This window comes from Macrobrachium nipponense, chromosome 24 (assembly GCF_015104395.2).
Source record: "Macrobrachium nipponense isolate FS-2020 chromosome 24, ASM1510439v2, whole genome shotgun sequence".
NCBI lineage: Eukaryota > Metazoa > Arthropoda > Malacostraca > Decapoda > Palaemonidae > Macrobrachium > Macrobrachium nipponense.
Genome location: NC_061091.1, coordinates 8,565,938 through 8,584,632, shown reverse-complemented (window position 1 = coordinate 8,584,632; position 18,695 = coordinate 8,565,938). Strand labels below are relative to the sequence as shown.

At 39.8% G+C, this 18,695-nt stretch overlaps 1 protein-coding gene across 1 annotated transcript in view; it reads left to right on the top strand.

The window, feature by feature from the left end:
* LOC135205848 (mitogen-activated protein kinase kinase kinase 4-like) overlaps positions 1-18,695 on the top strand; it is a 65,539-nt gene that overhangs the window by 30,971 nt on the left and 15,873 nt on the right. Inside the window, exons 8-9 of the mRNA XM_064237101.1 lie at positions 69-237; positions 9,926-10,048. Coding sequence (XP_064093171.1) covers positions 69-237; positions 9,926-10,048 — 292 coding nt within the window. The remainder of the gene's footprint in view (positions 1-68; positions 238-9,925; positions 10,049-18,695) is intronic.

Below are 18,695 nucleotides of genomic sequence, written 5' to 3'. Positions count from 1 at the left end.
CCACTAAAAGAACTGAAATTTGTCTTATTTTCTAGGTTTACAAGTTATACAGGATCATTTTTTTCCAGGATGAAATGTTAATGTTCATGGAATACTGTGATGAAGGTACATTAGAGAGTTTAGCCATCAGCACAGAAACAGGCATTCCAGAAGAACTTGTACGAAAATATACAAGGCAGCTATTGGAGGCAGTGAATGCCTTACATGAGAGAAATATCGTTCATAGGGATATTAAAGGTATGGAGAATGTTCCGTTACATTTATCAATCCATATGGGTTATTGAATTAGGATGTTGTGTAATACAGACAAATGTCTAATTTTTCTGCATGTTCAAATATTAAAACTGTAATTTGGATTCAGTCGCATTTCCCCCATTTATAGAATAATGCCAATAACATCATCTGCAGATTTTCAGTAATGAGGTTAGCTACCATATTATGCCAGCATATAAAACAACCCCCATTTTTCATGTAAAAACATAGGTTTAGAGGTGTGTTTGCCAACGACCTCCAATTTATTAAGTTAAATATGTAATGCTATTGTAATATAAATCAGCTGATGCAAGTTAGTTGTGAATAAATAAAATCATTAATTATTGGAATGATCATGCCAAAAATGTGTGAAATCAGTATCTTCCAGATTTCAAAATGTTTGGCAAAGCTCACCATTACGAAAAACTTTTGTATTCCCTTGGGAAAAATATACAGTAAACATCTCAACAAATGCTCAACTCCTGGGAAGTCACTATCGGCAGAATAATACCTGTTGGAATAGATCCACATGAATGTATTCCTTTAAAATTGGAAAGAACCCTGACATTGAGGATAACTAGGGAATTATCAATTTGTTCTGATATGAATACAAATCATCGGTCCTTTAACAATAGGAATGTAACTTGCGGCAGCTGGAACCGGTCGTAAGCTTCGAACAAGGGAGTTCGGTAGTTAACTGCTTGTCCGACAGTCAGCGCACCGCGCGACTGGGAGGTGAAGATTCACTTTGCTTTCAGCCGCGCTGGGTGACAGACATGTTCTCCACTTCTCTCTGCCCGCCTTTTGTCGTATGTTTTGTTTTCTCCAAACCTTGCTTTGCTTTTGTGTGAATTGTTCTTAATACTGTAAGTACGTGTGCTTGTATTATTACAATTTATTATGGATTCTCGTGAGCTGGAGAGTTCCCCACGCGCCCCCCCCCCCCCCCCACCCATCATCCGCAGGACTTGTCCTGGTGTGGAGGGCCATAGGTGTGGGGCCTTCCGCTCCTTTCTCGAGGTAGACCCTCAACGAATTGTGTGCTCGGTGTCGGGGGCATGAATGCTCTCGTGCCGAGCCCTGTGATATTTGTGTTTTGTGGTCGGAGGAGCAGTGGGCGCGCTTTGAGGGGAGAAGGAAATGACGAGACCTACCAGGGAGTCATTGGAAAGTTCTCCAGCTACTCCCCTGGTCACGGACACGTCGTCTTCTTTCCTCCCTCCATCTCAGCTCCCGCGTATGGCTCCTTCCCCTTCGTGGGGGGGGTTTCTCGCTCCTTCTCTTCGCCCGATCCGTCGAGCTTGGAGGAGGGGGCTAGGTACCCCAACATCCAATTGTCCCCCCCCCCGGGCAAGGGGGAACCCCTCTTACTAACCCGACTTTTGCTTCCTCAGGTGTGATTGCCATGAGTGACGACCTCGGCCAGGTGTGGCACTCGCTGGGTCTCCAGGGGAAACCGAGTATTCGGGGGCTGTTGGATCACCTGGCGAGTGGCTCTGCTCCGGTCACTCATGGACCGGTGACCGCCACCACCACCACCATATCGACCCCAGGGTATGCCGCCCCTCCTCACCTGGTGCATATCACGACGGTGACCCCTTCAGCTGCAGTGCAGGCGCCGTTGTCCAGCGTTCCGAGGAGGGTCGTAACACCGCCGCCCGGGTTCGCTGCTCTCTCCTCAGCCCCCGACTTCCGGTGCCCCAAGAGCTTTCCCCTGGACCTGCCACCAGTACCCAGGAGGTCGCTGGCCGCTGCCCTGCCTCCTGCTGTACCTGCTGTACCTGTCTTTCCTGGTCCAGCCCCTGCTGATGTCGTTCCTGCCTGTGGTGTTGCTGCCCCAGTCACAGGTCCTTCCGGATAGGTGCAGCAAGGCCGTGTTGCTTCGGCAATAGCCCCGGCTCTGTCCTGGATGGAGGATCTGATGACTGTCCTGAGGAAGCTGACGAAGAAGAAGAGGAAGAGGAGGAAGTTGTTGTCGTTGTCGTCTTCGTCGTCGTCTGCTGCTGCCTCTTCCCCTTCGGCTTCCAAGGCTTCACGGCCGAGGAAGGAGAAGGCTGTCTCCTCCCCCCCTAAGAAGTCTACTTTGGGAACTTCTAAGGGCCTGTCTCACTCCGGTGGGACGGGGGGGTCTTCCGCTGGTCCTCCCGCTCCTTCGGGAGTGGGGCCCGTCTCTCCTTCCGCAAGGAAGAAGAAGACTGGGACCAGAGGGGTACCGGTTAACACCGGTACCTCCTCACCTGGTGCTAGGGGCTCTGCCGCTACACCAGGTTCCGTCTCGGCCTCTCGTTCGCGAAAGGTACCGTAAAAGAGAAGGTGATCTCCTCCCCTAAGAAGTCTCGTCACAGGACTTCTAAGGGTCTGTCTCGCTCCGGTGAGTCTTCCGCTGGTCCTCCCGTTCCTCTGGGAATGGGGCCCGTCAGATGGGGACCATGGAGGTATTGGCCACCGCTGGTATCTCCTCTCCCGGTTCCAAAGGTTCCATCTCTGGACCGGGAACCGTCTCGGCCGCCCACTTGTGAGCGTTACCGAGTGTCCATGCAGCCAGGGTCCAGACTGCTAAGTTACGCTCACCATGTCAGGACCCAGGCACGAAGCGGAAGATGGTAGGAGTCGCTCGGGTAACTCGCCAGACCGGCGATCGCTCTCGCAGCGATCGTGCGGTGTCCGGGGTTGACATGACATTCCAGCGGGTCCATGCACTCAGAGACCGGTAGAGGCGGCCCATCCAGCCCTCTTTTAATTAATCCCTTTCATTCAGAGAGGTTTTGACCTCAACGAGGACTTGGAAGGGTCAGAGGACGGTATTGGCTGTCGCCTGTCAGGTGCACGCTCAGCCCCACCCAGACGACGGTCGCGTTTCGCGCAAACTGGAACGCAACCGACCAGTCTCGGTGGCAGACACTTCACCTGCCAGGTAAGAGTTTTCGCAGCCCTCCTCAAGGAAGCGTTCTCTCCACTGCTGCTCCCGCAGGTCCCTCCGGACAGGTGCAGTTGGGCTGTGTTGCTACCGCAACTGCCCCAACTCTATCCTGGATGGAGGACCTGTGGGTTGTCCTGAGGAAACTGGCGAAGAGTAAGTCCAGGAAGAAGAGGGTGTCACCGTTGTCTTTTGCTGCCTCTTCCCCTTCGATTTCCAAGGCTCCCCAGCCGAAGAAGAAGGTAGCCTCCTCCTCCTCCCCCCCCCCCCCCCCTCCCCCCCAGAAGTCTCGCTCAGAGACCTCTAAGGGCCTGTCCCACTTCAGTAGGACAGTTGGGGCTTCCACTGGTCCTCCAGTTTCGATTTTGAGATACTTGTGGTATTGTTACAACAAAACCACCACAGCGTTTACATTCACCGAAATCCGTTTCGATTAAATGCAAATGCTCGAGCGTATTTTTTTGCGTTCAATGGTTCTAGGCGAACACATTCCTTCTTGGAATGGATTACCTGGCAACTCAGGATGACGAGTGAGGGAGAGCTAGTGGTGTATGGTCTGCCTGCCAGCCCTGCCTGCCGCAGCCCAGTACCAGCTGGCTCTCTGAGATAGTACGGTCGGATATTGTTTCTCTCCTCTGCGATGGTTGACTACCGAACCGAATCTCTGCCCAGCAATCACAGACTTAGGTTTCTGGTTGGCTGGAATTCTCGCATATGTGAATGACCATCTCTACTGCATCGCCTTTGACATTTTCAGACAGAGATATCTCACTAGACTCGCTATTATCTTTCTGTTTACTGCACGGTAACAGAAGTCTGTAGCCTAGTCTCCCGCTTCATCGCACTTGCCGCTGCGATGACGCAGAATTATTTCTTCAGACATTTGAGTTTTTCTTCTAAATATATCTTGTATTCGTAGGTGTGCAATTGTTCATTATCCACCCCGAATTGTAGATGTATAATGGAAGACATCGCCTGTTCCCCGCCATGCCAGCTCTACTTCCAAGTATATAGATGTCCTCCCTGATTCAGCCCATGAGAAGCAGTTCTTCAGGCAGTACAATCCCTGTGTTTTCATTACTGAAAAGCGCTCCGTTTTCATTGCAACTCCGACTTCTCACCGAACAGCAATGAAGTAGCAGTTTAGCATTTTCAGTCCTCTGTAAAACAACAGGGATTAAGCTGTCTTCACCGGTTGGTGTCATCGGCGGGACTTTCTACGTTCAGAATCTTGAGAGTTAACATCTCTCGATTCAGCTGTGAAGACGTAGGTCTGCATTCACCTATCACCTTCGTCTTCAACGGCACATAGTATTGTTTCTCCTTACTTGAGATTCAACTACTATGAGAACTTCTGTCTTGCCATCAGGGACCTCGGTCTCAAGAAGGCAATTGACTTTCGTCTGTTGGGCACATGCCTTGAGAGAATCATCATCTCGCCTTCCAGCATCGGTGGCAACAGATAGACGATTTGTATGGTCTCTCGGCATAACCCCTCAAAAGGCAAGGGTCACTTGACCACGCCTCAGATGCTTGGATGGCTCGCCTCACACAACCGAACGCAGTCAGTCGGCAGCTGTGGAAGCATCCTAGACCGTCACGAGCTATGCTGTGGACTTTGTATTGGTTGATCCAGATCAGTCACTACTTCGTCCTACTGGCGTGTTCCGGTACCCATAAGTATCGACACCCACCATGGAATGTCAGTGTCTTTTTCCATTGCGGAGACGACGAGACCGTGAGAGACTTTGAGAGACTTCGCTGCAGTGGGATACAAGACCGCGAGAGACTTTGCTGCAGATGGATAGACCAGTGAATGAGTACTGGACATCACTGCGAAGAATATGTCGGACATGAAGATGGATAGGTCATTGTGACCATATCTTTTTTTCCTTCGGGACTGCCCACAGGTCCTTGGAACCTCGTTTCCCTGGACCAGTGGTGGATGCTTGCAAGATGTGTTTGGTTACGGTTCCTTCAAGAGGACAAGTTGCATCTTATCCATGGTGTGCAGTTGTCGAGGTAAGGAGGATGCGAGAGTGACTGGCTCTCCCCTTCTACGCCTCGTCCTCCATTCCTTGTCCTTCGGGTTGAAGATAGGACTTGAACTCACACTGGCTGGTCGGACGATTGATGCGGTAAGCCTATCCATAAGCATCCTTTTTATGTTTTCTTATCAGAATCATAGAAGCAATCCCGCTCCTTCCTCTAGCAAGGGGAGGAAGGAGACTGATAATAATGCAAACCCTTCCCAGAACTTTGCATTAATGTCTCTGACACCAGTATTCTTCACAGCCCTTTTTTGGATGAGTCACAATCCCTCACTCATTTTGAAAAGGCCCAGAAGTCTGACTCTTGATCATGCAGCTCCTATACTCCGATCAAGTTGTCAGAGGCAGCAGGGCACTACTCGCTCTTACGACCAGGAGTAGCCTAGGTGCGCAGAACTCCAGTCAGTTCTAGAGGCTCACTCAGATTCCTCCCACCAACCAGTGAGTCTTCCTTATGTTAAAGGACCGAGGGTTTGTATTACGTGTAGGAACAAATCACAATTTGTCGTAAATTGTATTTTTCCTTACTATACAAACCTGAGGTCCTTTAACAGATATGCCCACCTCATGCCACCCCTCAATCTGAACCTGGGCCGAAAGGCAAAGTGGAGTGTTTACATCCGGCAGGCTAGCCTGCCCCATGGTAGTTACTGCCTAACCACCTTGTTCAAGATTCAATGGCCATAATTCCAGCCACGCCGTAAGTACATTCCTTATGTTAAAGGACCTCAGGTTTGTTTAATTAGGAAAAATACAATTTACGACAAATTTTGATTTGTATTTTTATACATAAATATTAAACCTACTTGCTGACATATTGGAAGCATTTTTTTTTTTTTTTTTTTTTTTGTTTTTTTTAATTGATAAAAAAAAACTGCCCTGCACCCAATGCAGCTTTATTACAGATGGGAGATGGAGCACTGTATATTAGCATACTGGGTAGGCACAAAAATTGTTCCTAATCATAAACATTGAAACACAAACCTAATTATTACCGTAAATTGGATTACTTATAATAAAATATTGAAAACAAACTGAATTGTCAGTCTGTTATCACAAACTATGAAAAATTGCTTATGATATGTCAGCAGTTAGTCTGTCAGCCATTTGTTGTGGTTCAGTAGTTAACCTGTCAACCATTTGTCATGGTAACGTATAAACGATCTTTATTAATAGAAAATTTCATACAATGTCCATACTTTATTCAAGTATACACTCACAATATTGTATTTCATGCACAGAGAAAATATTGATTTTTTTTTCACAAAATATCGCTGTAAAATACTGGTGCATTGTAAATGATGAAACACTCATTTCCAGATTAATTTGTATATGTAATACCTGATGTTTATTTCAGTTCTTTGCTAAGTGGATATTAATAAGAGATTATTAAGAATCATTATGTTTACCATAAGTTTGTTAATCTTGTTTGAAACCCTAGCCTAGTACAGTCTACCGAAAATGAAATAAGCTGGTCTGTAATACACAAACTGTCGTGTATTACATCACAACACCCAGTGCTTTACATCTTTAGTACATATGGGATTTTAAGAAAACTAATGAATAGTTGTTGATCATTGTGTTTTATTGGAATTAATGATTTTTCATTCCACTTCATAACATCATAAGAAATTTACTTGTATGTCTGTGTGTGTGTGTGTTTATATCTACGTGGCATTTCATCAATGTTGACTCCACTGTCTCTACGTGTGTGCGTTTGTGTGTTTCTAGCCAGGTTTAATACTTTCGTCAAATTTAGGATTTGTCACTCCGTAAGAAACAGGATGCCATTATTAACATGTCATAGATGTAGAAATACTCCAGGCAGTAAAGATTAAACAGAATAAAAGAAGACATAAAGTGGAAAAATCATGGGACCATCCTGAATAATAAGCAGTGCTAAAAGCTGCCAGATAATCAGGTGTTGATGAGCTGATTAGAATTTATGAAAACCTGATAAGTTGAGGCACAGAAGGGTGGAAAATGATTCACTGCGACAGTGGAATATTTTCTTTATTGAACCTAGAAATTGAGATACAAAATAAATGTTATTGCAAATGAACAAAAATATAGACACAATGTCACCAATATTCATAAAATTTCAGCAACAAGGAATTTACAATGATATGAAGAATGTTTTCTCACTCTCGATAGTTAATTCATTGGAATTCTAATAGGCTTAAATTGTTATCTTTGAAACCAGAAGTAAATTTGTATTTTAACAATCTTGTAGGTATTTATTCTAATTGGCTTAAATTTTTATCCTCAAAAGTTAAAAAGAAATGTATTTTAATAAGCCTGTAGGGATTTGATCTGTGTAGTACAGTGAACCCCCCTTATTTGCGGATTTCTCTCTGGAACATATATGCCCCCATTATTCGCGGTATTTTCCTATGAGAAATATCCACAAATTCAAGGGTTTTTTTTTTTTTCCTTAATCATAAAATACACTTTTGTGATAAAACTATAAAAAAAACCATGTACACAAATTTTTTGTGGGTTTTTCTTGAGTTTTAACTAACAAAACAGCCAGTTGTGGGTGTTTTTACTGGAGTTTCAATTGAGTTTCAATTATTCATGGGGGGATCTGGTACGCATCCCCGCAAATGTTTGGGGGGGGGGGACACAGTAAAGAAAGTCCATGTTACACATAGGCCTAAACTTATATGAAAACTATCTGTATTAATTATATACGTACACTTACCTTGTGTTATTAGGTTGCCAGCAGTGGAATGTACCATGATCATTGCTAGCAAACGTCTTCTCATCACACAATATAACATTTTCCCAGAATCCTGATTCAAATGGTAGATACTCAAAGAGCGAAATCTAATCATGGCTCTTGGTGATTTTGAGATTTGGGGGGAGGGGGGTTTGTTATAGCTGGACTTCGGTGATGAATTCCTTGGTTGTGCAATCTCGTTCTCACTAAACAGAGATTTTTAGACCTAGTTCTTATTTTCACTCACAGCATCAGTTACAGGCTGAGGTGTCTTAGCAATGACCTGGTCATCCTGCTCTTGAGTAGTGCATCAGGGTCATCCTTTTCTAGCTGATTCGTGAGATACACAGCACCATCACTAATGAACATGACTGTACTTAAATGCTTCCTATATGCATATTGACTATCAGCTAATAATCCTTTAGATTCCACTAACTAATACAGTGGCTTATTTAAGTTTCTCAGCAACTTTGGAGAGAACAGAGACAATAGATTGGCCTATAGTTACTGCAGTCTGCAAATATACCACTCTTTGAAAGGGGCACTGTATTACAAAGCTTGTGCTCATCCGCAAAGATACTACATTGACCTAATCTTAGGAGACAACACACTGGAAAATATTTTAAAAAACAAAGGTTTAGGATGACAAGTATTAGGGTGAGGAACATCCTCAGCCGATTGCTTAACTTCAAAGGCTTACTTATTTATTTACAGAATATTCAAACAGGCCAATGGCTCATGCAAGCTGCAAAGTAGTTCCCGACTTGTGACAGATAAAAAAATAGATTAAATTTAAGTATGTGTTTGTTCACAGATAAATCTACATGTGAATTGATACATATGATTTGGTTGGAAATTGGTATTATACATATAGTGTATGATGGAAACCTGGCACAACAATACACGCAGCCCCACTTACTGGCAGCATTGGTTAACAGATATCAGTTCACAGCACTTGTCTAGATGGCATTAGTGGGTTATTAATGCTATTATCACTTTTTCAATTAGCAAGGCTTGGCCGGAATAGAATCCCCACCATTAACGGGGTACTACTGCTGCACAGAATAGTAATAATACATAGGTCATGAGGTCATGACAATAATGACAAATGAGGTATATGTACAAAGGATGCACAAGAGAAATTGTTCTTTCGTCCATGTCTCACTCGAAGGTTCCTCGTCATAGGAAAAAGGTGGTCATGGCCATATGTGTGTAGAGCCACACGTGGTTGCTACAGGACACACACACACTCTCTCTCTTTCTCTCCCCCCCTTGTACATTATGACAACAGGAAAGAGTTGTGATCATTCTGTGGAGTTCAGCAGCATTGAGACTTAGAAGAAATCACACAGAAATGACAACTTCACTTGCAAGATCATAGATCATGAGCTGGACATTAGTAGGATTTTTGTCTTTTAAAGATTTATCAAGGTGTAACTGGGAACCATTTGCATGTAGTAAAGTTGATTATCAATGGGGGTTAACAGTTTTTCTCTTAAGGTATTGGAGCAAAAAAAAAACAAAAACAAGTAAAGACTATAAGATAAAATAAAAGAAATGTATTATTTACAATTGCAAACTTTAAGGTAATTTTCTGCCTTGTTGTCTTTGACTGAAGAAATACTTTTTTTTTTGGGGCAGTTTGCTTTTGACTGTGAACTTGCTTTAGCTATACATTGCCATTTAAACATTTGGCATTAAATGTCTCAACAAAATTTTCTTTGAGAACTTTTTCTTGTTTATTTTCACATACAATGCTTTGTTTTGCTTTGGCTTACCACTGCTTGCCAATTTGCAGGTAAAATCAGGGGATGTAGAATTTTGTATTTGTTAAATTTATCTTTATGTGGTGACCAGATTGTTGGAATGCAAATGTTAGAAGTTTCAAGTTAACCTGACTCAAAGATATGTATTTTTAAGGTGTATGGATAGTGATCAATATAATTTTAAGGCAAAATATTTTTAATACTTCAATTTTTGCAGGTGCCAATATATTCTTAACTGCAGAAGGCAACATTTTGAAGCTGGGAGACTTTGGTTGTGCTGTAAGACTCAGGGGTCATCAGACTGAAGTGGGAGAATTGGCTGGTATTGTTGGCACACATGGTAAGGAAGGCTTGAATTTTTAAGATTTTATGTACGGTAGGTACTTCATGGGACTACATCTTGATTTGTACAGATTTATGAGGATTTTATTTTAAAGATAAACTACATTTAATTCTTTGCTAAGGATCAAGGTTATTACTAATATAATAATGATATTTTTTAAATCTGAATTGTGCCTTAGACCCATATTAAAGTATTTCTTCATTTTCATTGTTAATGCAAATGTGTCTTTGAAGCTGCTTCATTTACTGTGGCTGTTATAATAACATCATTCACTATATACTTTTCTTAATGCAAGTCATACATCTATAGTTAATTTATGTTATTTAGGCATATGAAAGTAAATCGTTGAATATATATGCAGTTATTATAGGGCAGTTATTCAATGTAAGTTGACATTGGTACTGCAAGATGTTCCACAAGTTTTTGTTCACCTAACAGTTTTTTCTTTTGATATATCAGTGAGATATATTTTTCTTATTTGATTTTGCTTATTAGTCATATGGTTAACAATATAAAAGAAGAATGACGAGTCCAAAATTCTTATTACAAAAAATTACAAAATATTTAGAAAATTTTGCATCAGATACTAGGCAAGATTCAAAGAGAAAAGTATATTTCAAGTCCAAATAAAAGCATATTAACTAAAATAATATTGAATAATCATCAATGAAATTATATACTTAAGAAATAGTTATATATTAACCGTTGTCAAAAACACAAACAAGAAATAATCTCATAACATTGTATGTTATATGATGCCACACACGGACAGGGAAGTTGAAACTGACTTGTCACTTCACCAATTAGTTGGATAACAGACTCAGCTGCAGCACATTAGCTTTCATGAGACTAATTTTTCTATCGTAGATGTTGCTTGGCAGCTTGGCATAAATAGAACGAGTGTATAAATGGATACAACAGAGAGAACAAGTAATATAATACAGTGGGGCCTCGCTTAGTCGTGGATCAGCAATCGCAGATTCCGTTAAAAACAGGTTTTTCCTTGGACCACTTCTCAGTCTATATCGCTGGTATGAATCCCAGCATCACAGGCTTGTCCATGGTAGGCTAAGCCTCGTCTGGTTCCGATAACCAGCAAATGCATTAACAGATTCACATTATGATATTAACTGACAATAAAGGTAATAAAACCATTCTCACCTTATATATGATTGGCATATCTTCATAATGTATAGCCTATTCATGGAATAATTCCACATCATTGACATCAACTTGTAGTTGAGTGGCCAGCAGAAATGTAAACATTGAGTCACACTTCACAGCGACCTTTGTCATTCTTAACATTTTTAGAAATGTTAATAGTAGTAGTGTTATTACAGTAGTAATAACATTTAGGAAAACATTAATTTTCAATTCGAACTTCATTATTGTTTTGGTATAACGTAATCAACTTCTCTGAACACTCCAGTCATACAAACAATAATGGTCATAGATTATCATATTGTTGTTTGCGATCGGTGACTAAGCGTAAACGTAATTAAAACCATTTTTACCTTATATATTATGTCATATATTCATAATAAAATGCATATCTTATATATTATTGGCTTATCTTCATACTAAAAAGCCTCTTCAAGGAATAATTTCTTGGGGAATGCATTTTTCAAAAGAAAAATACACTTTACAAGTTTACAGTATGTACTGATTACTTTATTTTGATGTGATTACATTAATATTACAGTATGGTACTGTAAGCAGTACAGTAACTATATTTTATCATAAATGTATATTCATTCACAAAAAAAATAAGTATGATCACCGTGACGTCACCAAACCTAGTCTCATTCGTACTTACTATTTTTACATAATGTGATAGTGGTTACACCGTTCTACAAACTACATTGTATTTTACATAAGTATCCTCTAAACTCTATCATAAATCACTTTACTTACTTTTTTTGGAGCCCAAATACTATATCCCGGAAAATTAACAAAATCGTGAATTTTATCATAGAGCAAGATTCACTAATTACTGTGTTTTCTTCTTCTTTTCATGACTAAATGCATTTTTAGGATAAACTTATTTACACATTTTCGAATACTATGAATGTAAATAGCAAAATCTCTCTCTCTCTCTCTCTCTCTCTCTCTCTCTCTCTCTCTCTCTCTCTCTCTCTCTCTCTCTCTCTCTCTCACCTTACAGTAAAAAAACTATAATACTGATCTATTATTGTCGTAATAAAAAGAACAAAGATTGGTCCCGACATTTGTAGGTACAAATGTGTTGCCATGTTTTTATTCTTTCTGTGATTTACAAAACTGTGCTTCAATACAACTTTTATAGTTGACTCAATGATCATCACATATTATAACAGTATACAAGAGAATATCTTATCACTATCGATGTTTCATTTCTTATCACCATAAAAATATTTAAAATACAAATTTCATTTTTATTCTCGAGCTAAGCTAGTCAAGTTACTCTCATCCCAAGCTGCTCTCTCAAGCTATTCAACAATTACTCTCCTCCTAAGCTGCGCTCTCTCTCTCTCTCTCTCTCTCTCTCTCTCTCTCCTCTCTCTCTCTCTCTCTCTCTCTCTCTCAATGAATATAGAATTACTGTATCTTAATATCATAAACTATTATGTACAAAGTTAAAAATAATAATTCCATTAATAAATTAGTTTCTTTTAGCAACAATTGTTTTCCAAAATAATTCCATCAGCTGATTCTAAACGTAAACAAAAGAAAAAATAGATTTTTATTGCTGTATTTTGCTGTTTATACAATGATATTATAGTTGGGTGCTGTAATCATTACAGTAAATCATGTTTTTTTATCATAAATATGTTCATTCATGAAAAAGATATACTCTGTACTTTTAGTTTGGTGCAGCAGCCAAATCATGAAAATAGAAAGGAATTGTTAGGTAATATACTTTTGTTTGCTGATCTGATGAAGGGGAAATTGAAGATAGGAAAGAATAACTTTGAAACTGTCTTGAATTTAGTTGAAGGTGATAGTTGAAGACATATTTGGTGCTTGAACTAAAGTAGGCAGTTATAAACATTGAAATAGTGGTCTTGGGTGGGTTACTTAGGCAGTTTAAAGCAATTTTTGAGGGGGGTACCAGGATAACACAGTTATTTACTTATCACGGGGGGTTCTGGGCTCTATCCCCCGCGATTATGGAGGCCCTACTGTAAATTCATTTTAAAGTGGAGGACGACCCCATGGTTGCACTACTGTTGGAGATCATCATTAGGTGATCATTGAAGGAGCTCCATTCTTGATAACTGGTGTTGCTATAAATCAAGAACATTATGATCCCCAAACCATCCGTAACAGGCTACTTGAGGCCAAGATAGTATTTCATCATATTCCTGCCAAGAAACCCTTCATAACAGAAACACAGAGGCTAGGGTTTGCATTACAATATAATCCAGTGCCTGCTGATTTCTGGAATAAAGTCATCTTTTGAGATGAGTTGGAGACATTCTCCACTGATGAGCATGGTAGTGTTCTTTAATGCTGGCATTTAACATTAACTTTTAAAATTAGCAAGAAGTTCAACATAGTTCAGAAGCTTAGATAAAAAGAAATACACAAAAGTAGGCATTATACATGTATATTCAATTAATTTCATAAGAGCTATCAAAATGATAGGCCTAAGCAGTAAAGACAGAAATCAGAAATTACACAGACACACATATACATATACAGTGCAATTATATTCTATGTACGTGCAGTGGTACCTCAGGATACAAAATTAATCCGTTCCAAGGCGGCCTTCGTAATAACTAAGCTTTTCGTATCTTGAAACCGCATATTACATGTAAATTGCCTAATTGGTAAATTTTATAACAGCTAAATTGACTAATAAACAATGAAATACAATAATTTGGACCATTCAATACCTAACATAACCTTTATTGTATGACGTACCTTTAAATAAAGTGTATTAGTGTAGTACATGGTACAAGAAATACTTTACATATATGTACATACATATTTAGTAAAATGTGGAACCTAACCTTACCCTTTCGAGTTAGGCGATCTCCGAAAGTGGCAACAGAGGAGGAGGACAAATGGTAGAAAACATGAAGACTTAACTTTACAAAATACATTAAAAAATGGCAGAAAACATTAACACTTGATTATCTCCACCTTCGTTCTTCATAGAAAGCATCCTCTTCTTTCCGTGAACTTCAGCAACATTCTTGGGACCAATGGCTAATAACGATAAAGTAACTTACACAACACGATAAAGTAACTTACACTACAACAAAAGTGAAGTCACTAACACGAATTTAAGTTAACATGAAATACGTATATGTGAAGGAGCGAATTCCAGTGTTTACGATAACGCTGCCGCAAAAAATGGTCAGGGAACGCCTTTACATAGAGGCATGATGCTGACCAGTAGGAGAGCAGGATCTTATGGCGGTGACTAGCATCAGTAACCAGTGGGAGAGCAGGAGGATGGTGGAGAGTTTTAAAATTGTTATCGGTGGTCCGGGCGAATCTCGGGACATTACAGCAACAGCCTTTCGTAACCTGAACTATTTTCGTATGTAGAGCCAAAAAAATCTTTGTATTTGCTTTCGTAACTTGAATTTTTTGTAAGCTGGGACTTTCGTATGTCGAGTTACCACTGTATATGAAAAACAGATGTGAAATTTGTTAGTCTTATTCAGTATGTTTCATTTACCGTATATACTCGCATATCATGCGACTTTTGAAACCTAATTTTGAAGCTAATTTTAAAGGGGTCGCATCATACACGCGGTATAAAATTAGCGTACCGTCTATGCTTTCCCAAATCGGCAGATTGCGATAGTTACCATCGGAGGAAAACAGTAGATCTTTTAAAAAGTTATGCTTTACTTGTACTTCACTATATCCAATAATATTGTATGTATTCTCATATTAATATTGTTTTAAAATACAAAAGAGCGATCGTGCGCCATTTGCATTATTTTGGTTTATACAACATGTTTAACGTTCTAGACTAACCATCTATAATTTCCAAATCCTTTGATTAAGGCACAATACCGAAGGATTTTTTACTTTTTGTTTTACTCGGTAAAAGAAACATTTGGTATTTGAACTATTATTTTTATTTAGGATACACAAGTATGTAAAAATTTATTAAAGTAAAAAATGCTTAAAAAAATAAATAAACTAAAACCCTCCAAAGTCGCTCTCAGTGTCTGTATCATCAAATAAGGCTCTGAATTCTTCGTCATCAAGGCAGTCATCATATTCGTCGTCTTCCAGATCTTTGATAATTTCATCTTCATCTCCTGCATCTTCGTATAGGACATCGTCTTCACTTCCATCCATAGCATTCGATATTCCACATTTTTTAAATGCTTTAATTATCAAATTTTTATCGATTTCTGCCCACGATTCTTTAACCCACGAACACAATAGAGGCAAACCTGGAGCTTTCATCCTCCCTCCTTTCGTGAATGCTTTCTCTCCATCCAACATCCATTCATTCCACTTCTTCCTGATGTTGTCTTTAAAAGGCTTATTAATCGAGACATCGAGAGGTTGACAAACGCTAGTCAAACCACCGGGAATAACAGCTATATCCGTGTTTGTATCTCGAACACCTTTTACAACAGAGTTCACTTGATGTGACCTAAACATATCCCAAACTAATAAACTTTTTTCTTTACGTAAACCACCAGGCCTTGATGCCCAAACTCTCTTTAAGCCAAGTCTTGCAGCCATCATCGTTCATCCATCCTTTTTTCGTGAACTTGGACAGTGATACGTTCGGGAATTTTTCTTTGGGCATCAATTTTCGTTTAAAGATAACAATGGGGGGAAGTTTCGTCCCATCTGCCATACACGTTAAAACGACAGTAAAGTGTGTCCTTTCATGACCCGTAGTTTTGATTAAAATACTTTTCTCTCCTATTTTATTTACGGTCGAGTTTGATGGCATGTCGAAGTTTAGCGGAGTTTCATCCATGTTACCGATACATGATAATTTATAATTATTAGCTTTGCGGTGCTTTATTACAAATTTGTGGAAATTATTGATTTTTTCTTCCAGTTCTTTGGGTAGTTTTTGTGCAATTTTGGTTTTCCTTCTTAGAACAAAGTTATGTCTTTTCATAAACCGAGTACACCATCCTGCACTTGCTTTAAACTCTGGAATGCCCATTTTTCTTGCTTCTCGAATTGCATACAGTCTTATATTACACCGTGTTATAATAAAACCATTTTCTCGGTTTTCGGAGACCCACTTTGCCACTTTATCTTCTAAATGCGGCCATTTACATTTGGATCCCGCCCGATTGCACACTTATAAGATGGAGTTGCTATTAAAATTTTCCTTTTTGTTTTCTCCAGCTTCGGACACAGCTTTCCCCAACGCCAAACCGCCTTACCAGCTGAACATTGTTCGTTTTTTCAGCTTCAGCTACAACTTGCAGCTTAAATTTAGCGTAAATTTCCTTGCTGATCTTTTCTCCATGGTTCTATTCACTCTGTGAGCCGAGTTGCTACTGTTTCACTGCTTGCATTTCTGAGCTATATATACCAGCTGATTTACAGTTCTGGCAGCAACGTAGGCCTACTAAACAAGATTAGGCATCTCTGTATTCTCTGGAGGACTGCTAATCCATTAGTATTAACCAGGTGGTCAGTGATCACACACCCTTCATAGCCCACGCAACTGACAAACAATTTTTTCCAACGATGTTTTATCTTTACTGTACTACAATACACACACAATCCTCTATCGAGTCCTAAAAACCAAAAAGCTTTAAAAACCTAAAACATTTTGGGGAGTAGAGCGTCAATTCATATGGAAGGTATAGTCTTGTTACCGTGGCGAGCTCTCTGGCGTGGCTTTTAAAGATCTGCCCTTAAGCCAATTTTACAAAAACAACAACTGCCCGTGCGTGACAGACCTTTGAATGTCCTTGAGACAAACTCCGAGGCTATAATTATAAGATTATAAGGGTTTTTCATTCCCTGGTACTTTAATCTCCTACCTATTCGGCCTGCTCTCTCCTAAATCTTACAGCTGCCTGAGCGAGAGCATTTTCCATGCCTATTTTTTATTTTGTATACAATTGCCCTTTCTCAGCTGTGAAGTTGATGTCTGTCCATGGCTGTGAGATGGCCAGGAATAACTTGTAAGTCGGTGTCAAAGTCACTCCACACTTTAGTCAGGCCAAAACTTTGCCATATCGCATTCAAGCAACATTCAGTCATTGTTTCTATATCTATTATTTTGTCAGAGAGAGAGAGAGAGAGAGAGAGAATCTGTCTGTATACGATTGTTTAATTTCTCACTCATCAAAAACTTACTCTGTTATGCTTTATTTCATATTTCCTTGCTCACCAATTTATTCTATACCTACGATATTAAGAAATCAAGATATGTGTAGAAGGGAGAACTGCCTCCAGACTGTACAGTCAGTATGGATTTAAACCCACGTGGAACTGGTTGAAATATTGGCAACAGCACCAAAATGAGATGCCATATGGATAGAAAATCTGAGTCCGTTTCTTGTTATTGCATAAAAAAACTTTATCAATCGTGAACCTACGTACTTTATTTAGAATTCTGCGTAACGGAAAATATAATATTTGATATCTGCAATGGAAGAAATGTTTTTATCTCTGTTGTTGTTATAAATTTGGCAGATATGCGATCAAACACGTGGGATGGACCCAAAACAGACCCAGCCAGAGAGCTCAGCTCATTTTGTAAATACTATTGTTTGGCGTGCTAGGCTTACCCGATTCATTTGGGTGTGCGCTGCAGCTGCTGCTACTGCTACTCAAATAATCGCATTTCTCGTACTAATCCCAAGAGTTGACCATGGAAAATCCCAAGATTAACCAAATCTCCCTAGATAATAAAATAATTGACATATGCCAAGCCTTGGATTTACTCTGTCTATCAGGAAAAGATACTGATAAATTGAATTGACGGTATCTTTCCTGAGAGAAGAGAGAGAGAGAGAAGATGAGAGGAGAGAGATGAGAGAGAGGAGATAGAGAGAGAGAGAGAGAGAGAGAGAGAGAGAGAGAGAGAGAGAGAGAGAGAGAGTATATTTAACCAGTGGGCATTAGTACATATGCAGGCAGTGTGTTCATGCTTGTTAAAAAATGTGCAGTACAGGTAATTCATATCTGGAAGACAAAAGAAAACAAAAATATATGAATTTTGTTGCTGTCAGTCGCATGGACTAAATTTACAAAGAGCAGGGAACAAATCTGACATTGTCCTCGAGAGATTAGAGAGATGAACCAAGGCCATCTAGGATGAATCTCTCTCTCTCTCTCTCTCTCTTCTCTCTCTCCAACTATACTGTAAGTGTTAACTTGAGTCTCTGAAACAATAGGTATTAGCACACGCGCAACTGTATGTGTGTGTGTATGGGCATACTGTTAAAAAATGTGCTGTGCCTACAGGTAATACCTACATCTTGGAAGATAAAACATACAAACAAATTTTGTTGTTGTTAGTCGCCGGGGATATAAAGGGTGTGACCAGCAGACAGAAAGATTAACATTTTTCCAGAGATTAAATAAAGAGCTGAATTTTGTTTTGAAGGTATGTCAACCGCGTTAGTAAATAGGTATCATCTTCTAAAGAAATTTTTTTTCTCTTTTCTTTTTGCGGAAGAATCTTCAAACCATTTTGCCC